Below are 24,962 nucleotides of genomic sequence, written 5' to 3' on the forward strand. Positions count from 1 at the left end.
CGAGTCAGCTGATTAACTTTTAACAAAAACATAAAACATTTATTCAACAAGAAAAGATGAACTATGTTACATTACTCCATCACCCACAACTATACCTTTACAAATACTTACAGATTTGTAAGGTTAACACAAGTTACAAAACTACCTTATACTCTAATGTCCATAGTAAGTACACAGTCCATGTACTAATAGGCACCCTATAGTCAGACGCACCACACTCTGAAACCAAGTAACAGGTGCCACCTCAACCAGATGCTATGGGTCTCTCCTCAGATGCTTGTCACACGGTGAGCCAATCGATCTCACTGCGCTCCGTCTTCCACACGAGGGTTTCTAATCTCCACTTTCCAAGAACTCGCTTTGGAATCTTCTCCCAAACTGACGCTTTCTCTAGGACACCTTCTGCAAAGGTTCACCTCCAGGGTTTCGAACTCTCCTTCTGATGTTCCTCTTCCCTGGGTCACCACATGCATTCAAGCTGTCTTCCACACACACTCTCACCAACTCAGCCGTTAACAGTACACCACTGCTTCACATGCCCATAGCAAAGAGTTACAGACCTTCAGTTGTCTCTTTGGACATTCTTGCTTCTTGCAAGCTGTTCTTGCTTTAAAACTGTTTTCTGCTGCTTTTGTCCCTTTAAATCTGAGGCTTGGAGCCTTTCTCTCTGCTCCTCTTAACTTCACTTAACAGGACATTTTACACGTTCCTGTCCCTCCTTTGACTAGAAGGCCTTGGTGCTTTCTTCTGTTCAACTCCCCTGGAGTTTTGGGTATTTTCTTTAGCTTGGGACTTGCTGTCTTTCCCCTTTGCTCTAGTCTCCCCGGTAGCTACTTTCAAAACCGAGTTCAGCTTCCAAAATCAGACTGCTGTTTCTCTCCTTCTGTGTGTGTCCATGGTAGGGACCTGCCTCTCTGGATCTTTGTTGCTAGGCAACAACACGTTTTTTCTACTCTTGTTTGCTTAACTTAGTTTCAAGTTGTAAAACTCTTATTAGAAATGCAAGCACCTTACAAAGTGAAACTAAAACTCAAGTTGACTTTTCTTAACACAGAGATACAGAAATACAAATCAAACTTAAACTTTAAAGCTAAAACTCATTCCTAACACCTACAAATGCTAATATAACTTAAACTGTCTCTATTTCCTAACAATACTTTTGTGGAGCAAGTTTTCTTTTTATTGAAGAGGTGCAATTATGCAGTGACTCATTTTTGTTTTGTTTTCAGATGAAGATTTTCAAAAGCCCTATTTAAAAATAGTAAACCACAAAGGGGAAATTATTGAGGTTCCTGAGGACAAACAAGAGGTCAGTGTTTACGGGAATACATATTAAACCTTCTCAGAACTCCAAACCTATGAAATGTTGCCAGTAAATACAGAACTTCTATTTACATAGCACAGCATCAAGTTGCCAACACTTCACAGCCAATGAGTTTCTTTTTGAAGTATTCACATGATATGGTGTTGTGCCTACCCCAGGACTAGCGTATCACCTAAATGTTTCTACTCCTGGATGATGCATAACTGGAAGAAACAGGTATGGAGGCTTCTGAGAAACCTTCTGCACCTCTGCTGATCACTCAGTTGTCTGCATACCTCGATGTACAGCAGAGCCAGATATGACTTCCCTGTGAACCAAGGTGGCCTCTCCCATTCTAGCTGCAGGCAAGTGACTGACACAAATTGGAGAGCTAAACACTTGTTCCTTGGTCTTGGGTCTTGGCTGCACATCTCTGTTGGAGGTCCAACTCTCATGTAGGTTAGTGTTCATTCTTGAGCACAGAACATTGCACTTCCACAAGGACATCCAAATCCTTTGGTCTGGCTTCTGGCTTTGACCACGGTAAATAAATGAGGTAAGAGGCAGTAATGATCTAAATGAAAAGCCTTACACAACTGTAGAAGGTGAAAAACCAACAGACTGAGAGATCTATCAAAATCAAAAAAGGGAATCAAAGCAAGTGATAAAAAATGGGAATGTGAGCCAAATGTTTGCAAGGAATACCAAAACTAACAGCAAAAAAAAATGAATAGATTAAGGAAAAGAGAGTAGTTTGAGGAATAAGGGCCTATTAGAGACAGCTGAAGACTATTATGGATAATAAAAAAGCAGACTTGTTAAATAATTACTTAGAATCCATTTTCACAGGAGAGAATAAGGAGGGAAAAATACCAAGAGTGCAAGGAAACCTAAAAATAAGTCAAATGGTGGACCCTATTGGATTTAATATAAGTTTAAAGAATGGCAATTGAGAAAATAGTGTGACTTAAGATAGGTAATAAGAAAATGGCAGATGTTAAAATTAGACTTAGACTATGGATGAGTGAAATCAGGAAGCTCTTTTTCACACATAGGGTCGTGGAAACCTGGAATTTCCTCCCAAAAACACTGTAGCCACTGGGTCTATTAAAATGTTCAAGACTCAGATCGAAAATCCTTTGTTATATAAGGGATATGGAGCAAAGGTAGGTAAGTGGAGTTGAGGTACACTATTCAGACATTATCTTCCAGATACCCCTCCAGTCCCTGTAGGTATTCTATTTCGTATTACTGGCCAGGACAATTGTCTCCCACATCTGTCAGGCCATATAGTCATTACGTTGTTGCCCCATTAAACTGTATAGAATTGTTCTCATGCCTTTGACTATGATCTGCAGATCTTTATGTGTTAAGCGATGTTTCCACTATTCATCCCTTTCTCTCATACTCTTCAGTTGGATTAGTCTACAGTGCACTATTGATTAGTAAGGTTAAGCTGGCTAAATATCACTCTTCCAGATTCTTTGTGATTGACCATGCATTCCTTGTAATGCATTAAAAAGCAACCGAGTCTCCAAAAAGTGCAAAGAGTAAGGTTACCCATTCTGTAAATGCACTGAACGGGCCAAAGAAAATACATTTCTAATGAGCTGTAAGAGAAATTTAATCCTTCAGGTGCTAAAGTTTTGACATTTTGCTTGACATTTTCTTAGCTTAGTATTATGTTTGATGATTATTTTCTCTCTCGCTCTATCCTTAATGAAGTGTATGCAGTGTGGGTGAGTTTGGAAGGGGATTTTTGTTTCTGAACTTGATAATGCTTTAAAATTTAAGAAACATTTGGTCGCATCAATAGAAGATTGCGTGAACTCTGCTTGGGAAATCCCACTCCAATGCAAATGAATAAATGAGCTCACAGTACAACACTGTTAGATTCCACATGGCTGAGTAGTCATTCAATGCCTTTGTATGAAGACTGTAAGGAAAGGTCTGGAATATAGAAATATTTTACCACTGCCCTTAGGAACACTTGTTTTCAGTACAGTGTCAACTGTTGAATACAGGCTTGGATTCAACAGACATGTTCTAGCAGTGGCAACAGGATTGTGTCAGCCCTTGGCAATGTCAACCACAATTTCAGTAAGCATCTCTGAAAAGTCAAAAAGAAAGACTTGTACAATGTCTTTCATGACGTCAGAACACCCCAAAGAACTTTTTAACCCATGTAGCCCTTATGAAATGTAATTTTTAAAAATGGTAATGGAGAAAATAATGTGACTTAAGATAGATTCTTAAAAAATGGCATTTGTTAAAATTAGAGTTAGACCATTGAGGATTGAAATCAGGAAGGGCAGTGGAAATCTGAAACTTCATCCAAAAATCACTGTAGATACTGGGTTAATTAAAATGCTCAAGATTCAGATCGAGATAAGGTTATCTATGGATATGTAGCGAAGCTGGTTAGGTGGAATTGAGGTATGTATTTCGGCCATCATCATCAAGATATTCTCCTGTTTCTACAGGTATGTTACTTGGTATTACTGGCCAGCAAAATGGCCTACTCCACCTGTCAGACCCTCCGGTTAATTCTTGGCTGCCCCTTTGCACTGCACAGAATCATAGAAACAGTAGGAGGTGCAGCGGCCAATTTGCACAGAGCAAGCTCTCACAAACAATCTGCAAACAACACTAATGATCAGATAATCTGTTTTATAATGATGCTGGCTGAGGGTTAAATATTGGCCACGACACTGGGGAGAACAACCTTGCTCTTCTTCAAAATATTGCCATGGGCTAGGAGGCTGAGGGGCAGCCTGATTGAGTGTATTGAGGGGCCTAGATAGTCTAGACAAGGATGCCCTATTTTCCCATACAGAGAGCTCACTTACCGGGGGCACAGATTTAAGGTGATTGGTAGAAGGATTAGAGGGGACATGAGGAAAGGTTTCTTCACCCAGAGGGTGGTGGGTGTTTGGAATTTGCTGCCTGGTTTTCTGGTGAAGGCAGAAACACTCTAACTTACTTAAAATGTATCTGGATCTGCACCAAAATTGCTGTAACCTGCAAGGCTACAGACAGGATACTGGAGGTGAGATTAGAATGGGCAGCTAGTTTTTTATATTTTCTTTCTCAACTGGCGAAGACACGATGGGCTGTTTGGCCTCTTTCTGTGCCATTACTTCTCTATGGTTCTATGGGCCTCGGTTTAAGGCCACAACCAAAGATGGTGCCTCTGACAGTGAAGCACCTTCAGTACGCACTGAAATGTCGTCTTAGATATTGCACAGAAATCTCTGGAGTGAGACTTACAAAGACACAACCTTCTGGTTCAGAGCCGAAGTGAAACCCACTGAGCCATGGAGATGCTTATCAGACGGCACTTTAAAAAGGTTTCCTGTTGACCCCACACTGTTAATTTGTCCTTTGTATTTGTTTGGTGACAGATTATTCTGACAGCCTTGATCCTGCATGAGGCAGGCAGATCTAATATGAAGAAAGAGAACTATGAAGACGCACTCCAGTTTTTAAACTTTGCAGAAAGTGAATTCAGGTATGGGTTTTCCCATTTTAATTTCTTTCATCTGTGAAAAATGTTATTTTAAATTTGAGCCACATTTAAATTTCTTAATATATCTTCACCACAGTTTTATGAGCAAGTAAAGATCAGATTAAGGTCATAAAATCAGGACAATGAATGGAGTCCTGCTTCAAGTTAGCCAAGCTCCTATGCATGTCACAGTAATAACGTTCCTTAAGTTTCAAAAATCTGATCTTCATTCAGAAACTTTTCTTACAAATATAAAAACATTGACAATCTTCAGAGCAGAGCCTGTAACTCATTCCATTCCCACTTTGAATACAAGAATTTGTTTATTTTTATAAATATGAGTCTGTAGATTAAGAAGAGGATTGATCCAGGCAAGTGTTCAACTGGAATTAGGATGGAATTCAAATACCAAGTGCATAAGTTTAAAAGTAAGGAAATCAGGAGTAATAAAGTAGTGTAATAAAGTTGTGGAATGTTACTAGGAAAGGCCATTAGAGCAATGTAATTGATTTCATGAAAATTATATATTTTTATGAATAGAAGAGATTGGGGGACTTGCTGAGAAAGCAGATAGGTTGGAGCAATCTATTGAAAAGAGGTTGGTTCATTGGACCCCAAAAGCCCAGATTTTGTGGTCAGTGGCAAAGCAAGAGTGCTCTCCCCTAACCATGAAGAAAGCTGCCCACAATGATCTAGCATCCTCTGTGCGTGGTTTTCGCATTTCCTGATGCCAATTTAAATCTGGTACCAAGTCAAGGGGGTCTCTTGGCATTCAGCTGCAGTGATGTCAGCAAGCAAGCAATCAATCACATTGAAGTATTCACACGTGCAAAACCAGGAAGTTAAAAGCACTTAGTATCCTTCACATTAAAATTAACTTATCAGATAGTTCAATGAATGATTGTGATTTGATTAAGATAGAAGCTAAACTAAAGATATACAAACTGTTAAAAAAAAAAATATGTTTTTATATGGAATTTTTTAACACTGTGGAAGAATTCAACATTCCATAAATATAAAATTTACTTTTCGGGGGTCAATAATTATGAAGTTAGTATGTCATTAAAAACCCAGTAACACCTCGTTGAACAAGGTGTAGCTTTTGGAAGGATTTGTATAGCAAGACGAACAGCATAGATTGAAAGTTTTCATCAATTCTGTTCATTTCCATTGATTGCATTCTGGGAAGTCTGAACGGTGTAATCTCTGGTGAAGTGTAGAATCTGTATCTCCATGTATTCTGCTGTCGTTTCCAGTAGAGTAATGACAATAGACTCTGACAGTTTCACAGTCATTACCAACCTGAACAATTAGCTTTTCCTATTCCTTAAATTTTCTTCTGTTTTTATTGCAAACAAAGCTATGAGTTGCCTAGGTGAATGTTACACTTGCAATCATATGACTAGCACTTTGCGGAATAGGATGAATTTTGTCTCATAATTCAATTCTGCATACACACCATTACGTTCCTGAGGGTAAGTAGGGTTGGGCAGTATCTGATGGTCTTGCCCGTATCACAAGAATGTACACTAAAAAGCATAATTCCCCCAGACAGATGAACAAAGAATTTTTATAAAATGTGGTGTTGGTACAACACAGGAGAAATACAGTTCTTCAATTCAACAGATACCTGTGTTGTGCCAAATGAAAACATTAACCCAGCAGAATATATTTGCAATCTTAGATCTGTAACATTTCTTGTCAACTTCCTATTAAAAATCCTTGATTCCACATTTACAATGAAAGCTGCCAATGTTAACATGTCATGCTGTAGTTACATCGCCCTTCCAGTGGTGATACTATAATACACCACTTTTGCCTTTGCTAGATTATCAACCTAAAACTCTTCTTTCTACAGAGAAAGGGTTCTAACCAGCTCTGTTCTCACCTCCTGTTTCCCAAATTGTCATGAACTTTGTTGTTAAATTGTAAATAATATGAAATCAAAGTCTTGTGTAAATATACAGACAGACTGCATGACTTCAAATTAGGCACTGAGTTATATCTGCATGCATCTCTGTATTCCAAGTATCACTGCCCTCTCGAACTATACAATCTTACAGTACAGGAGGAACTGCATCAGCTGAAGCCTACACTTGACTTCAGTCCTCATGGACAATACCACAGGACATTAACTGTTGAGTATACATACATACATACAAACATACAAATTAGGAGCAGGAGTAGGCCACTCAACCCCCCCGAGCCTGCTCTGCCATTCAATAAGATCATGGCTGATCTGAATGTAACCTCAACCCCATATTCCTGCCTACCCCCAATAACCTTTCACCCTCTTGTTAATCAAGAATCCATCTAGCTCTTCCTTAAAGATATTCAAAGACTCTGCTTCCACCACCTTTTGAGGAAGAGAGTTCCAAAGACACTCAGCCCTCTGAGAGAAAAGAATTCTCTTCATTTCTGTCCTAAATGAGTGACACCTTATTTTTAAACAGTGATTCTTAGTCTTAGATTCTCCCACAAGAGGAAACAGCCTCTGCACATCCACCCTGTCAAGGCCCCTCAGGATCTTAAAAGTTTCAATTAAGTTGCCTCTTACTCTTCTAAATTCTAGTGGATACAACCCTAACCTGTCCAGCCTTTCATCATAAGACAACCCACCCATTCTTGGTATTAGCCTAGCAAACCTTCTCTGAACTGCTTCTATTGCATTTATATCTTTCTTTAAATAAGGAGACCAGTTCTGTACTCAATACTCCAGATGTGGGCTCACCAATGCCCTGTACAACTGAAGCATAACCTCCTACTTTTAAAATCAATTCCCCTCACAATGAATGATAACAGTCTATTAGCTTTCCTAATTAACTGCTGTACGTGTATACTAACCTTTAGTGCTTCATGCACTAGGACACCCAGATCCCTCTGAATCACAGAGCTCCTCAATCTCTCATCATTTAGATAATAAGCTTTTTTATTCCTCCTGACAAAATTAAAGATTTCACATTTGCCCACATTATACCCCATTTGCCAGATCTTTGCCCACTCACTTAACATATCTATGTCACTTTGTAGCCTCCTTACATCCTCTTCGCAATTTACTTTCCAACCTATCTTTGTGTCATCTGCAAATTTAGCAACTATTCCTTCAGTCCCTTCATCTAACTGATTTATATAAATTGTAAAAAGTTGAGGCCCTAGCACTGATCCCTGTGGCACACCCCTCGTCACATCCTGCCAACCAGAAAAAGACCCATTTATGCCAACTCTCTGCTTTCTGTTAGCCAGCCAATCTTCTATTCATGCCAATATGTCTCATGCCTACACCATGAGCTTTTATTTTCTGCAATAACCTTTGATGTGGCACTTTATCAAATGCCTTCTGGAAATCTAAGTACAGCACATCCACCGGTTCCCCTTTATCCATAGCACATGTGACTCCTTCAAAGAATTCCAATAAATTGGTTAAACATGATTTCCTTTTTACAAACCCATGTTGACTCTGCCTGATTGCCTTGAATTTTTCTAAGTGCCCTGCTATAACATCTTTAATAATAGCTTCTAACATTTTTCCAATCACAGATGTTGGGCTAACTGACCTTAGGTTTCCTGCTTTCTGTCTCCCTCCCTTTTTGAATAAATAAGTTATATGTGCTATTTTCCAATCTAATAGAACCTTCCCCAAATCAAGGAGATTTTGGAAAATTAAAACCAGTGCACCAACTATCTCACTAGCCACTTCTTTCAAGACCTTAGGGTGAAGTCGACCTCGTCCACCATTTTCAAGGCACAAGTCAGGAGTGTAATGGAATACTCCCTACTTGCCTGGATGAGTGGAGCTCCCACAACACTCAAGAAGCCTGACACCATCCAGGACAAAGCAGCCCACTTGATTGGCACCACATCCACAAACATTCATTCCTTCCACCCGCAACACACAGTGGCAGCAGTGTGTACCAATTATAAGATGCACTGCAGGAATTCACCAAAGCTCCTTCGATAGCACCTTCTAATCCCACGATCACTACCATCTAGAAGGACAAGGGCAGCAGGTAGATGGGGACACCACCACCTGGAAGTTCCCCTCCAAGTCACTCACCATCCTGACTTGGAAATATATCACCGTTCCTTCACTGTTGCTGGGTCAAAACCCTGGAACTCCTTTCCTAACAGCACTGTGGGTGTACCTACACCACAGGGACTGCAGCAGTTTCAGAAAGTAGCTCACCACCACCTTCTCAAGGGCAACTAGAGATGGGCAATAAATGCTGGCCCAGCAGCGAAGCCCACATCCTGTGAATGAATTTTTAAAAGTCCATCCGGACCTGGGGATTCGTCAGCCCGCAGCCCCAACAATTTGCTCAATACCACTTCCCTGGTGATTGTAATTTTCCCACATTCTTCCCTCCCTTCCATTTCATGGTTTACAGCTATTTCCAGGATGTTACTTGTGTCCTCTATAGTGAAGACTGAAGCAAAGTACCTGTTTAATTCATCAGCCATCTCCCTACTTTCCATTCCCAATTCCCCAGATGCACTTTCTGTAGCTCACTTTGTTAATTCTTTTCTTTTTTAAATATCCATAGAAACTCTTATTGTCCATCTTTATATTACTAGCTAGCTTTCTCTCATACTCTAATTTTTCCCTCCTTATTAATCTTTTTGTTGTTCTTTGCTGTTCTTTATATTCTTTCCAATCTTCTGACCTGCTACCCATCTTTGAGTAATTATATACAAGAAACCATGGACATAAAATCAGTAAATAGCGGCGACATAAACAATAGCGACAGCTTATATTTACATGGCACTGTTAACATAGCAAAACGTCCCAAGGTAATTCAAAACAGTATTATCAAACAAAACTTAACAACTAAATTTGTTGCAAGGAGATATTAAGAAAGGTGACTGAAAGCTTGATTAAAGTATATCGTAAAGGAAAAGAGACAATTGGCGAGCTGAGAAGGTTTTTCTTTGGAGTGGGGTGGATTTCAATACCTTAGGGCTTGGATAGTGGAAGGCAAGACCACCAAATGCGAAGAAAGTTGGGGGTGAGCGAAAAGCCAGAATTAAACAGGGAGATCAGCCTCTCCGTTAAGTTAAAAGTATAATAAATTCAGCCTAAACCAATCTTCTCTGTGTAGCAGGAAAGTTATATAATTCCGAAGATAAAAGAAAGGTCAGAGGATTCTCCTTGCATTGGTTTTTATGTACTGGTCTATTTTACAGAAAATGTGATGATGTGCAACTCAACAGCATTGACAACTATGGAGTGCTGATTCTGGATATAATGTGGTGTAATTTTAAGCTGCAAAAAATTGAATGCCTCAGTGAAGCGAAAAGGGGGTTAGAAGATGCTCAGCGATACTTCAATAATTGTTTTGGAGTAAATCTGGAACGGCTTGAACAACTTGAGGTTGGTTAATTTTTTTTGTTTGCAAGAGTTGCCCATTTATCTGGTTATAGCACAGTGAGAATCAGTCTCGCCTTTCAGGTTGCTTGTTATTTCTTTAACTTATTCATCATGAGGTGTGAGCATCCATGGCAAATTCAGCATTTATTACCCATCCCTAATGGCCCTTGAGATGATGGTGGTGACCTACCTTCTTGAACTGCTGCAGTTCATGTGGTGTAGGGAGGGTGTTCCAGTATTTTGACCCAGCATTGTTGAAGGAACAGCGATATAGTTCCAAGCCAGGATGGTATGTGACTTGAAGGGGAACTTGCAGCTAGTGAAGTTCATATGTATCTGCTGCCTTGTCCTTCTTGGTGGTAGATGTCGTGGATTTGGAAGTCGCTGCAGAAGGAGTTTTGGCCATGGTGGTGGTTCTATTTCTTAGACCAATGATCTTAGAGTTATATTTTTCTTTAAATCACCCCTTTTCTGACATCCCCTCACCCCCCTTACCTCAGCCCTGTAAGATGGAGATGAGAAGAAATTTTATCCCTCAAAAGGTCATGATTCTTTGGAACTCTAAGCCCCAGAGAGCTGTAGAGGCAGGATCATTGAATAATTTTAAGGCAGAGGTAGACAGATTCTTGACTAACAAGGGAGTTAAAGGTTATCAGGGGTATGTGGAATTTGAAATTGAGGCCACAATCAGGTCAGCTGTGGTATTTTTAAACTGTATTCCCTAGCTCTAGTCTCTCCCACACGGGAAACGTCCTTTCAGCATCCATCCGGTCAAGTACCCTCAGGATCTTACATGTTTCAATAAGATCACCTCTCCTCCTTCTTAACTCCAATGGATACAGGCCCAACCTATAAAAAAAACCTTTCCTCGTAAGATAACCCCCTCGTACCAGGTATCAGTCGAGTTTAAAATAGAAGCATTACTGCCCCGTCTTACAAAAAGCACATAGGCCCGAATCTTCTGAAGAGTGGCAATCACTATCAGATTGCCATTCCAGTCTTACTTTTCTATGCCACACCTGAGCTCTGCATTTCTGGTCGGAATCTCCAATCCCGGATTCTCCAGAAATGCGGAGTGTACCTGAAATGGAACTGCTTCTTTGTAGTGCTGGATTGTTAAGGAAGACAAGCCCCCTTTGTACGGCACCAGCTGCCGTGTTCTGGTGAGTAGAGAGTTTAAATGTCCCAAAGCTTCTTTGAAAAGCTGTGGAGAGAAGGTAAGTCCGTAAACATAGAAACTAGGAGCAGGAGTAGGCCATTCGGCCCTCCGCCATTCATTATGATCATGGCTGATCATCCAACTCAATATCCTGCTCCCGCTTTCTCCCCATACCCTTTGATCCCTTTCGCCCCAAGAGCTATATATAACTCCTTCTTGAAAGCATACAATGTTTTGGTCTCAACTACTTTCTGTGGTAACGAATTCCACAGGCTCACCACTCTCTGGGTGAAGAAATTTCTCCTCATCTCAGTCCTAAATGGTCTACCCCATATCCTCAGACTCTGACCCCTGGTTCTGGACTCCCCCACCATTGGGAACATCCTTCCTGCATCTGCCCTGTCTAGTCCTGTTAGAACTTTATAGGTTTCTATGAGATCCTCCCTCATTCTTCTGAACTCCAGCGAATATAATCCTAATCGACTCAATCTCTCCTCATATGTCAGTCCCACCATCCCAGGAATCAATGTGGTAAACCTTCGCTGCACTCCCTCTATAGCAAGTACATCCTTCCTCAGATAAGGAGACCAAAACTCCACACAATATTCCAGGTGTGGTCTCACCAAGGCCCTGTACAATTGCAGCAAGACATCCCTGTTCCTGTACTTGAATCCTCTTGCTATGAAGGCCAACATAACATTTGCCTTCTTTACCGCCTGCTGCACCTGCATGCTTACCTTCTGCGACTGGTGTATGAGGACACCCAGGTCTCGTTGCACATTCCCCTCTCTCAATTCAGATAATAATCGGTCTTCCTGTTTTTGCCACCAAAATGGATAACCTCACATTTATTCACATTATACTGCATCTGCCATGCATTTGCCCACTCACTCAGCTTGTCCAAATCACACTGAAGCATCTCTGCATCTTCCCCACAGCTCACCCTCCCACCCAGCTTTGTGTCATCTGCACCTTTGGAGATATTACATTCAATTCCCTCATCTAAATCATTAATATATATTGTGAATAGCTGAGGTCCCAGCACCGATCCCTGCGGTACCCCACTAGTCACTGCCTGCCATTCGGAAAAAGACCCGTTTATTCCTTTTCTGTTTCCTGTCTGCCAACCAGTTTTCTATCCATCTCAATACACTACTCTCAATCCCATGCGCTTTAATTTTACACGCCAATCTCTTATGTGGGACTTTGTCGAAAGCCTTCTGAAATTCCAAATAAACCACATCCACTGGCTCCCCCTCATCAACTCTACTAGTTACATCCTCAAAAAATTCCAGTAGATTTGTCAAGCATGATTCCCCTTTCATAAATCCATGCTGACTCTGTCCGATTCTGCCACTGTTTTCCATGTGCTCAACTATTAAATCTTTTATAATGGATTCTAGAATTTTCCCCACTACCGACGTCAGGCTGACTGGTCTATAATTCCCCGTTTTCTCTCTGCCTCCCTTTTTAAATAGTGGGGCTACATTAGCTACCCTCCAATCTGTAGGAACTGTTCCAGAATCTATAGAATCTCAGAAGATGACCACCAATGCATCCACTATTTCTGGGGCCGCTTCCTTAAGTACTCTGGGATGTTGATTATCAGGCCCCGGGGATTTATCGGCCTTCAATCCCATCAATTTCCCCAACACCATTTCCCTACTAATACTGTTTTCTTTCAGTTCCTCCCTCTCACTAAAACCTGTGTTCCCCAACATTTCTGGTATTTTATTTGTGTCCTCCTTTGTGAAGACATAACCAAAGTATGTATTTAGTTGGTCAGCCATTTCTTTGTTCCCCATTATAAATTCCCCTATTTCTGACTGTAAGGGACCTACATTTGCCTTCACCAATCTTTTTCTCTTCACATACCTATAGAAACTTTTACAGTCAGTTTTTATGTTCCCTGCAAGCTTACTCTCGTACTCTATTTTCCCCTTCTTAACCAATCCCTTGCTGAATTCTAAACTGCTCCCAATCCTCAGGTCTGTTGTTTTTTTCTGGCCAATTTGTATGCCTCTTCCTTGGATCTAATACTATCTCTAATTTCCCTTGTAAGCCATGGTTTGGCCCCCTTTCCTGTTTTATTTTTGCGTCAGACAGGAATAAACAATTGTTGCAGTTCACCCATGCGCTCTTTGAATGTTTGCCATTGCCTATCCACCCTTTAAGTAACGTTTCTCAATCCATCATAGCCAACTCACGCCTCATACCATCGTAGTTCCCTTTATTAAGATTCAGGACCCAAGTCTCAAAATCAAGTATGTCACTTTCCATCTTGATGAAGAATTCTATCATATTATGGTCGCTCATCCCCAAGGAGCCTCACACAACTAGATTGCCAATTATTCCTTTCTCATTACACAATACCCAGTCTAGGATGGCCTGTTGCCTCGTTGGTTCCTCAATGTATTGGTCCAGAAAAACATCCCATATACACTCCAGGAATTCCTCCTCTACAGGATTGTTACTAATTTGATTTGTCCAATCTATATGCATATTAAAGTCACCCATAATTACAGATGCTCCTTTATTAAATGTGTCTCTAATTTCCTGTTTAATGCTATTCCCAACATCACCACTACAGTTTGGGCATCTATATACAACACCCAATAATGTTTTTTGCCCCATGGTGTTTCTCAGCTCTACCCATACAGATTCCATATAATCGGAGCTAATATCTTTCCTCACTATTGCGTTAATTTCCTCTTTAACCAGCAATGCAACTCCACCACCCTTTCCTTTTTGTCTGTCCTTCCTAAATACTGAATATCCCTGGATGTTCAGTTCCCATCCCTGGTCACCCTGCAGCCATGTCTCCATAATCCCAACTATATCATACCTGTTTACATCTATTTGCGCGGTTAATTCATCCACTTTATTGCGAATGCTCCTCGCATTAAGGCTCAAAGCCTTAAGGTTTGCCTTTTTAACACAACTTGTCCCGTTCCCACTATTTTTCACTGAGGCCCTGTTTGATTTTTGCCCTTGATTTCTCTGACTATCACTTCCTATTCCACTTTCTGTCTTTTGTTCTTGTCCTTGATTCCCCTTCCTCTGACTCCTTGCATAGGTTCCCATCCCCCTGCCATTTTAGTTTAAACCCTCCCCAACCACTCTAGCAAATGTTCCCCCTCGGACATCAGTTCCAGTCCTGCCCTGGTGCAACCCGTCCAGTTTATACTGACCCCACCATTCCCTTCCTGCCTGTGGACTCTTAGCCTGCGGTGTGACCACCTCTCTATACGTGCTATCCACGATACTCTTCGCCTCGCGGATGCTCCACAGCAAGGGAGTAGGGTGGGTGAAGTAAAGGGGGAGAGTGGGTGAGGGGGTAGGGTGTTTACAGTGAGTGAGTAAGGGTTAGCATGGGGAAGAGGGCAGGGTGGCTAAGGGCATGGAGGTGAGGTGAGTAGGGTGGGTGAGGGGTAGAGTGGGTAAGGAGGTAGGGTAGGTGAGGGGGCTGGGTGGGTAAGGTAACCGGGTAAGGGGCTCGGGTAGATGAGGATGGAGAGTGGATAAGAGGATAGGTTTGGTGAGGGGGTAGGGTCTGTCGGGGGCAAGGTAGATAAGTTAAATGGGTAAGGGGTAGGGTGGGTGAGGAAGTAGGGTGGGTGAGGGTAGTTGGGTCAGTGAGGTAAGAGGGTAAGGGCGTACAGTGGGTGAGGGGGTAGGTGGGTAAGAGGGTAGGGTGGGTGAGGGGGTAGGTTAGGATAACTAAAGGAATATATTTACATCCTCCAGACAAAACCTCTCCGATAATGCACTGTGAAGCAGCTTTTAATGAAATACATCCAAAAAGTATCATCTTAGGTATACTCTCCTTTCTGACAGGACAACAGTGGGAGAGATAAGATACTGCACCTCCGGCTCTACATTCTTTTCGGGGTACAGTTTTATCATAGCCAGATGGAGAAAGATGCTCTGAGGGACCTGACTAAGGTAAAGTGTTTAATCTCAGCTTTAAGATCTTTGGTTCCAGGTGTTTTTCTATTCTTGTTCAGTCCAATTATCTACATTCCTACCCTGAACACTTGTTGGCATGTGGGGATGTGGGTGATGGATGGGGGTGGATAGGTGTACTAGGTTGGGGCATCCACTGCTTCCTTTGCCGAGTGGTTGTGCTTCAACATCAATAAAATCAACAATTGTATTTGTCTTTAACCTAATAAGATATCCCACAGGAGCAATTGTCAAGCAAAATTTGATACCAAGCTACATAAGGAGATGTTAAGACAGGTGACCAAAAGCTTGGTCAAAGAGATAGGTTTTAAGTCTCTTATAGGAGGAGACAAAACTGGCGGGGTTTAGGGAGGGAATTCCAGAGCCTAAGGCTTAGGAAGTAAAGGCATGGCCGTCAATGGTTGAGCAATTGAAACTAGGGAGATGCAAGAGGTCAGAATTGGAAGAGCGCAGATATCTCTGAAGGCCGCTGGGCTGAAGGAGGTAACAGTGACCATGATGGGCGAGTGCATTGAGGGATTTGAGAACAAGATGAGAGTTTTAAAATTGAGAAGGTCAGCGAGCACAGGGGTGATAGGTTGATGGGGTAATTGCAAAGTCATCCATGATGTGAGTATAATTTGAGACTGAGGTGTGGTGAGGAATCATTAAATTCAGTCATAAAGTAATATAAATACAATAACGTAGATGGAAAAGATTTTAAAACTTTACATTCTTTTAGTTTGCTTCAAAAATGTTCCGTAAAATGGGAGTAAAGTTGCAAAGAGCACTTCATGTGGAAGTAGTTTTAATGTAGGCACCTCCTTTATTTTTATAACCCTTGACATACAGGCCAGGGTTTTCTCCCAGGATGCACCTGTTCCTGGGGCAACTAAAGTACACTTGGGTAGAAGATGCAACTGCTCTCCAACAGCCAACGATCCCCTATTTCCCCACTTACCAAACTCAGCCACATCTGGGGTGGCCTGCAGCAATTTCAGATAGTCGCTGTGACATTATTGGTCTTGTGTATGGGTGCGCTGTAGCTCAGTGTTGTCCCTTGTCTCTGGGCAGAATCGTCTGCCCCAGGCGGCAGGCATCATGGCGGGCGGGAGGGACAATATGGCGGGAAGGCATAAATTGGTTTCATGTCGTCTCTCCAGAGCAATTATGTCCTTCCTGTGATGTGGTGACCAGAACTGTACACAAAATTCCAGCTGTGGCCTAACCAGCGTTTTATATAGTTCCATCACTACACCCCTGCTTTTGTATTCAATACCTAGCCACCAGTTAGCTCTGCCGGTCAATGGCAAGCCACCTTTCCTGCCATCCAACAGTGGGAAGGTAATTTCAGTGCATTTACATCTCATCATCTTGCCTGCCTGCCAGAATCATCCCCCACGTCAAATTTACCTCCTACGTCGGCATGACTTCAGAATGATGTCATTCACTTAAAAGGCGTGCACCTGGTGAGCTGAACTCCCACAGAACCATAGAAAAGTTATGGTGCAGAAAGAGGCCATTCAGCCCATCGCGTCTGCGTCAGCCAAAAAGAGAAAAAATAAACTAGCTGCTTATTTTAATCCCACTTTCCAGCAGCTGATCCATAGCCTTGCGGGTTACGGCACTTCAGATGCAGGTCCAGGCACCTTTGAAATGAATTGAGCGTTTCAGCCTCAACTAACAACTTAGGCAGTGAAATCTAGACACCCACCACCCTCTGGGTGAAAAAGCTTTTCCTCATGTCCCCTCTAATCCTTCTACCAATCACCTTAAATCGATGCCCCTGGTGATTGATCCCTCAACTTGGAGAAACAAATCTTTCCTGTCTACCCTATCTAGACCCCTCATAATTTTGAACACCTCAATGAGGTCACCCCTCAGCTTCCTCTGTTCTAAGGAAAACAACCCTAGCCTATCCAATCTTTCGTCATAGCTGCAATTTTCAAGCCCTGGCTACGTTCTTGTAAATCTCCTCTGCACTCTCTCCAGAGCAATTATGTCCTTCCTGTGATGTGGTGACCAGAACTGTACACAAAATTCCAGCTGTGGCCTAACCAGCGTTTTATACAGTTCCATCACTACACCCCTGCTTTTGTATTCAATACCTCGCCCAATAAAGGAAAGCATTCCACATGCTTTCTTTACTACCTTGTCCGCCTGTCCTGCCACCTTCAAGGACCTGTGGACATGCGCTTCAAGGTCTCTCACTTCCCCAATCCCTCTCAATAACTTCCCATTTATTGAGTACTCCCTTGCTTTGTTTGCCCTCCCCAAATGCATTACCACACACTTTTCCGAATTGAATTCTCTATGCCACTTCTCCGACCGCTCAACCAAACCATTGACATCATTCTGGAGTCGACAGCTATCCTCTTCACTAACAACTGCATGACCAATTTTTTTGTTATCTGCAAATTTCCCAATCATGCCTCCCACATTTAAATCTTAATTATTAATTTAGACAACAAACAGCAAGGGCCCTAACACTGAGCCCTGTGCAATGCCACTGGAAACCGTTTTTCATTCGCAAAAACATCCATCGACCATTGCCCTTTGTTTCCTGTCACATGGGCAATTTTGGATCTAATCTGCCACCCGTCCCCCTATATCCCACCAGATATCACTTTCCTGACCAGTCTGCCATGTGGGACCTTGTCAAATGCCTTACAAAAATCCAGGTAGACAACATCCACTGCACTGCCCTCATCAATCCTCCTTGTTACTTCCTCAAGAAATTCTATTAAGTTAGTAAGACACGATCTTCCCCCAACAAAACCATGCTGACTATCCCTGATCAGTCCGTGCCTTTCTAAGTGACAGTTTATCCTGTCTCCCAGGACTGTTTCCAATAATTTGCCCACCACTGAAGTCAGATTGACTGGCCTATAATTTTCTGGCCAACCTCTCGCACCCTTTTTAAGCTTCAAGGGGAACTCGAAGGTTAATGCGCACCAACCTGCACAGTGCTCGCGAGGATCACCCGTTTGACTTCAAGGAAGAGGCACAGGGCATTCAGGCGAGGACACAGGAAAGCTGCCTTTCCCCGGCTAGCTGACGCTTTAGTGCCAGGGCAAGGGCTGAATTGCGGTTGGGATGAGGGTGGTGCAGAAGTGCATGCAGGGGCGGGTGGGGGAGAGAAGCGGTCACGCATTAGGAAAACCTTGTATAAAGTGACCATTCTTCCGCAGCTGAGACTGTTCAGGTACAGCTACATTGCCGTGCTTGGAATCGTGCCTCTATCGTATCTGCCCACTCGAGCAATGCAGAGGCATGTGAGTGCCACCAAATGTTCCTGAACTTTTCACTCCTCAGGCACAGACGGCAAATTAATGAGTGTTTTAGGAGGCTGAAGAGCAAGTGGACGACTGGACTTCTCCTTGCGAAAGCTGCCCATGGAGCTGTCATTAGTGGAGGTGCTCACAGCCCCTTGCAATGTCTTCATTCTGGTGTGGATCAGTCTCCCACCATGGTTCAAGCTAACAGCGCAGACTTGCAGTGTGGTTTAGGAGAATGCCTGTGCCTGAGCTGAGAGCACAGAATGCAATCCAGCAGGCGAAGCTGCAGCCAATTGGTCAGGTGGAGTGGGGTGGAGGTTGGTGAGATTTTGGGCAGCCATGCAGCACTCTGGCTGTCCAAGTGGTGGCCAGCACTCTCCGGCATGCGTTAAGGGGCCTTGAGACGGAGCTGGCGCTGCACACGTAACCATGAGAGGTCCCTAGGAGACCAATGCTCACCCGTGCGTCCCTCTCCCTTTCATCCGACAGGAGGGAGTACGTCAGGACCGTGGAGCCTGGTGACCTAGCTGAGTGGAGACGAAGGAGAAGAAAGCAACGGACGCGCCAGGCTGGGCAGAGGGAGAAGAAGCACCCTTAGGAAGAAGGGGCAGCTGGGGCTCCTGTGCACACCACTGAAGAGCCACAGTGAGCCGTCGTGGGTCGGCACCTAGCTAGACCCAGGGTCTACAGATGGCACCTGTCATTCCTGCAGATGAACGAGAACCAGTGTTGCCAAAGACTGCGCATTTCCAGGGAACTGGTCAGTCACATATGCCCAGCTGCAGGATTTGGGGTCACTGGGACTTGGAGGGCATCCACTGCCAGTGGCCGTGAAAGTGACTGTGGCGCTCAATTTTTAGGCCAGTGGCTCTTTCTAGGGCTCCACAGGTGACCTGTGCAGGATCTCACAAGCCTCCACACACAAGTGCATCTAGGAGGTTACGGACGCCATATTCACGAAGGCACAGAACTTCCGCCTGGGATCAGGCAAGCAAGAAGCAAGAGCGCTGGGGTGTGCGCAGATCTCAGCTTTTCCACAGGTGCAGAGTGACATTGACAGCACTCACATGGTGCTTACATCTCCGTGGCAACAAATAGTGGAGTATGTGAACTGCAAAGGCTTCCACTCGGTGAATGTTCATCTGGTCTGCGACCACAGCAAACCAGCATGCAGGTCTGCGCACAATTCCCAGGGCATGTCCTCGACTCCTACATTCTCAGTAGGTCTCAGATCCCTGACATCTGCCAGAGTCCACAGAGGGTTGGCTTTTCGGGGACAAGGGCTACCCGCAGAGGACATGGCTGATGATGCCTGTGCGGTGGCCTCAGACTGCACCAGAGAGAAGATACGAGGCTCATGCTGCAACTCGCACTTTGGTGGAGCAAACTATTGGGATGTTGAAAATGAGGCTCCGGTGTCTGAACTGGTCTGGTGAAGCCCTGCAATGCAGTCCACTATGGGGGTCATGCATCGTCATCACCTGCTGCGCTTTACACAGCCTGGCGCTGCAATGGGAGGAAGAGCTGCCTGAGGAGAAGGTGGAGGAACTGCCCATCTCCTCCGATGAGGGGGTCTTCGATGGGAATGAGGATGATGAGGTCCTCAAAGGCAACAATGACAGCGATGAGGCCATCGCATTGTCCAGATGAGGCAGGTGCCCTCGGTAGGCCCTCATAACCACTAGATTCATGGAGGATGATGACAATATGCAGTGAGGACACTCCATAGATCCTCACGTAGTTTATGTGAATCTCTGACTCCTGTCTGGCTGATGGCAGCTCACTTGCGCTCTGTGAACAGGGTCATATCATGGAGATGCAGCAGAGAAACTTTAACTTCTCCTGATTCTATGGCATCCTTCATGAGCTGAACCCTTCAGGACCGCACTGTCACCGGGCACAGATGAGACTGGGAGGGTAAGCCGCACCTCAATTGTACTGGAAACACACAGAGAGAATGATGGAACTCAGTGCCGTCGGTCCAGGACATTCTGGCAGCAATAATTAGCTCCATCGAGGTGCAGGCATGACTGATGTGTCCAGTGACTGTGAAGACGCACCATTAATGTGCTGGGAAGGTTGCACAAAGCACAGGAAGGAGGCCCTGGACAGAGCCACTTGTGCAGGAACCAAGCTTTCACTTCAGACTGACACGAACACTGCTCATCATAACAAGAAGCCATAGACAGGGTAACATTGTTGGGAGTTTATTTACAATAGTCAACATTATGTACATGTGATCAACACCAGTACCCACAAGGTGAAACTACATTTTCTTAACCTTCCCAACCCTGCCGCTAAGTCTTGGTTCTTCCCTGACATCCATAGCCATGGAGGGTGGTGGCAGAGTGATATTGTCACTGGGCTAGTATTTCAGAGACCCAGGGTAATGCCCTGGGGTTCAAATCTCACCACTGCAGACGGCAAAATTTGAATTCAATAAAAATCTGGAATTAAAAACCTGATGATCGCCACGAAACCAAAACCCATCTGGTTCACTAATGTCCTTTAGGGATGGAAATCTGCTGTCCTTACTTGGTCTGGCCTACATGTGACTCCATAGCAATGTGGGTGACTGTGGTTTGCTGGAGCTAGGGATGCGCAATAAATGCCAGCTTAGCTGACGACACCCACATCCCATGAACCAATTAAAAAGGTGGAGTCAGCCTGCTGATTGCTACACCCTGTCTGCGATGACTTTGGCTGGTGTCCTCTGGAGGGCTGGGACCTACAGAGCCCCAGCCTGCTTCGGGCCTCCTGATGTGGGGCAGATGTACCCTCCTCAGCCTGTGGAGCTGGAGCTGATGGGGTCGCAGGAAGAGGGGAGTTGCTTCGGCTGGACATTCTCGGAGTCACCTGGGTGGATGGCTCTGGGGTGTCGAGTTGCTGGTACCCCTCCCTATGGGTCGCTGACGGCCCCTGGTTGAGTCCTTGAGGAGAGGGGGAAGCTGGAGTGAGTTCCAGCTGTCCCGCACCCCTCTTGGACTGACACTTGCCTGCAGCCTGGCGACCTCTGGCGTCCCTACCTCTGCCTGCTGTGGAACAGACTTTGTGCTGTGCTCACCAGGTAGTGAACCCGAGCCTGCTGTACATGTAGGTCCCACTGAGGTGCGTGTCACTGCGCTGGTGGAGGGTGTAGGTGAGCGCGGTAATGGTCTTTTAGGGTGCTGTCGGCACTGGAGTCGGGGTCAAGGTTGCCTGAGGGTGACACGGCAGATGTGTCTATGAGAAAAAGTGAAGATTATTAACGCATGGCCACCGCGGTACACAGCATGGTGGACTCACAGTTGAGTTGCCAGAGAGATGACCTGGCGCATGATACTCACTTGGATGTTTGGCGTCAACTCGCTGAAACTGCAGGAACGATCCAGGTCCTCGCCAGGCAGCTCTGACTTGCGGCTCTCAAAAGGAATGAGGGCCTCCATGTCCGGCACTCCACCCCCAGTCTGCGACCTCCCCCTTTTATTGTGCGCGATCTTGTCCTGCATAAAGGCAGATGGAGAGAGTGTGAGCAAGGCGCTTGCTCGGGCCAACTGAGAAAGACGTCAGATGCATGTCTCTGTGTGCTGAGTGGACGGGTGAGGAGGCAATCTCCAGAGGAGATAAGGTCAGATGGAGATGTGAGGGTGTGCGTGAGAGTGTGAGCGGTGGTGTACCTTGAGCTGGCAGTGAATGAGATGCCAGTGAATGTGTGATGAGCTTGTGAGTGGGTGAGTTGAGATTGATGTGATGGTTGAAAACCCTGGTGACACAATGAGATCATTCATCCTCCTTCTGCACTGGATGGCCGACCTCTTGTGGGCAGCGTTGGCACTGACCACTACTGACACCGCCTCCCAAATCGGATTGGTGATGTTGCTGCCCTTCCTGCGGCCAGAGTGGGTGGTCAAGGTCATCACAGCCGGTCTCCACGGCGTCCAAAAGGCGTTCCAGGGATGCATCACTGAATCGGAGCCGTATCTTCTGTGCAGCAGTCCTGGGCTGGAAGCGCTGAGAGCCGTGTGCACAGCCGCAGTTTAAATATGGCGCCTGGCATGAGGAAACAGCGAGGTGACACCTTGGAGGGCGAATCGGAGGCTGCCCGTCAGAAAAATGACATGCTCCCCATGAGCGAATAATTAATAAGGCAGGAAGGGGGCGATACAGCGTGAAAATCTGCCATTGCAGCCGGCAGGTAAATCGACTTTTTCCCCACCTGCTGCCTCACTTTGTGCAAATCTGGGACAATTCTGCCCTGAGTCAAAAGGTTGGGGATTCAAATCTCATTCCAGAGACCTAAGCAATATACCTAGGCTGACTCTTCCGAAGCAGGAGTATGGTAGTGCTGCGCTGTCCGAGGTGCTGTCTTTCAGATAAGACAAAACTAACAATCACTTGGACAAGAGGTGTAGATTAATTAAGGAAAGCCAACACGGATTTGTTAAAGGCATGATTAACTTACTTAATTGAGCTTTTAATGAGGCCACAGGGAGGGTCAATGAGGATAATGCGGTTGATGTGATGTCTATGGACTTTCAAGGGGCATTTGATAGAGTGCCACACAATAGGTTTGTTAGTAAAGTGGTAAAGAAACATTGCAAGCATGGATAGGAAGTTGACTGAGTGACAGGAAACAGAGAGTGGTTGTTTTTTTGGACTGGAGGAAGGTATACAGTGGGGTCCCAAGGGGTCGGTACCAGGGCAATTCCATCCAAGTGGTAAGAGCAAAACACTATGGATGCTGGAAATCTGAAACAAAAACAAATATACCTAGAAAAACTCAGCAGGCCTGACAGCATCTGAAGAGAGGAATACAGTCAACGTTTTGAGTCCGTATGACTCTTCATCAGAACTAAGAAAGATAGAAATGAGGTGGAATATAGGTGGAAGTGGGGTGGGACAGGTAGAGCTGGGTAGAGGGCCAGTGATAGGTGGAGGCAAAGAAAAGATTGCCAAAGATGTCATAGACAAAAGGACAAAGATGTTGACGGTGGTGATATTAGCTGAGGAATGTGCTAATGGTGACATTAAGGGTAGAAAGCAGGACGAGCAAGGGACAGATAGCCCTAGTGGGGGTGGGGTGGGGGGAAGGGACTGAAATAGGCTAAAAGGTGGAGATAAAACAATGGATGAAAATACATTTAAAAATAATGGAAATAGGTGGGAAAAGAAAAATATATATATATAAAAATATAGATATATATATATTGTTTTATCTCTACCTTTTAGCCTATTTCGATCCCTTCCCCCCACCCCACCCCCTATCTTGCTCGCCCTGCTTTCTACCCTTAATGTCACCATTAGCACATTCCTCAGCTAATATCACTACTGTCAACACCCCTTTGTCCTTTTGTCTATGACATCTTTGGCAATCTCTCCTTTGCCTCCACCTATCACTGGTCCTCTATCCAGCTCTACCTGTCCCACCCCGCTTCAACCAGCTTATATTCCACCTCATTTCTATATTTCTTAGTTCTGATGAAGAGTCATACGGACTCGAAGCGTTAACTGTGTTCCTCTCCGCAGATGCTGTCAGGCCTGCTGAGTTTTCCTTCCAAGTGGTGTTCAACATGGAGAAACACTGATTTATCAGCTGAGGGAGGGCAGTAGGTGGTAATCAGAAGGAGCTTTCCTTGCCCCATGTTTGGCCTGATGCCATGAGACTTCAATGTTGAGGACCAGAGTTCCGGGATGAGGAAGTTCAGCTGCACGGATAGACTGGAGAAGCTGGGGTTGTTCTGCTCGTGGAAGGCAGGTTGAGAGGAGTTCGGTAGAGCTGTTAAAAATCATGAGGATCTAGACAGGGCAGAGGGAGAGACACTGTTCCCATTGGCAGATGAGTCACGAATGCACAGCTTGAGAAGGCAGTGGAGGCAGATTCAATCGTGGCTTTCAAAAGAGAATTGAATAAGCACCCAAAGGGAGAAATCTGTACAGGAACAGAGAAAGGGCAGGCAAGTGAGACTCGCTAAATTTCTCCTGCAGAAAGCCGGCATGGGCTCAACAGGCTGAATGGCCTCCTTCTGGGTTGTAACCATTCTATGATATTAAACGGAGGCCACATTTGCCCTCTCAGGTGAATATAAAAGATCAATAGCACTATCTTGAAGATGAATAGGGGAGATTTTCCTGGTGTCGTGGCCAATGTTTAGCCCTCAACCAGATTATTAGCACGTGCCTGTTTGTGGGAACTCGTTGTGCACCGATTGGCTGCCACGTTTTCTACATTACATCAGCAAATACAGTTCAAATGTATATCATTGGCATGTTGAGATGTCTTAAAGTCGTGAAAGGTGCTAGTGAAATGCAAATGCAGACAGAGCCAAGCTTCTGGCACCACAAGCAGCCTGTTTGTACAGGAGGGGAGGAAGAGAGGAAGAGCAATAGTAATAGGGGATTCTATAGTCAGGGGAACAGATAGGCGC

General features: G+C 44.4%; 1 protein-coding gene across 1 annotated transcript in view; it reads left to right on the plus strand.

Annotated features, from left to right (window-relative positions):
- Positions 1-24,962, plus strand: part of LOC144676467 (NEDD8 ultimate buster 1-like) — an 85,462-nt gene that overhangs the window by 27,308 nt on the left and 33,192 nt on the right. Inside the window, exons 6-9 of the mRNA XM_078536887.1 lie at positions 1,230-1,309; positions 4,708-4,814; positions 9,993-10,179; positions 15,173-15,280. Of these exons, the coding sequence (XP_078393013.1) occupies positions 1,230-1,309; positions 4,708-4,814; positions 9,993-10,179; positions 15,173-15,280 (482 nt within the window). The remainder of the gene's footprint in view (positions 1-1,229; positions 1,310-4,707; positions 4,815-9,992; positions 10,180-15,172; positions 15,281-24,962) is intronic.

The sequence above is a fragment of the Cetorhinus maximus genome, chromosome 3 (genome assembly GCF_964194155.1).
Source record: "Cetorhinus maximus chromosome 3, sCetMax3.hap1.1, whole genome shotgun sequence".
In the NCBI taxonomy this organism is placed as follows: Eukaryota; Metazoa; Chordata; class Chondrichthyes; order Lamniformes; family Cetorhinidae; genus Cetorhinus; species Cetorhinus maximus.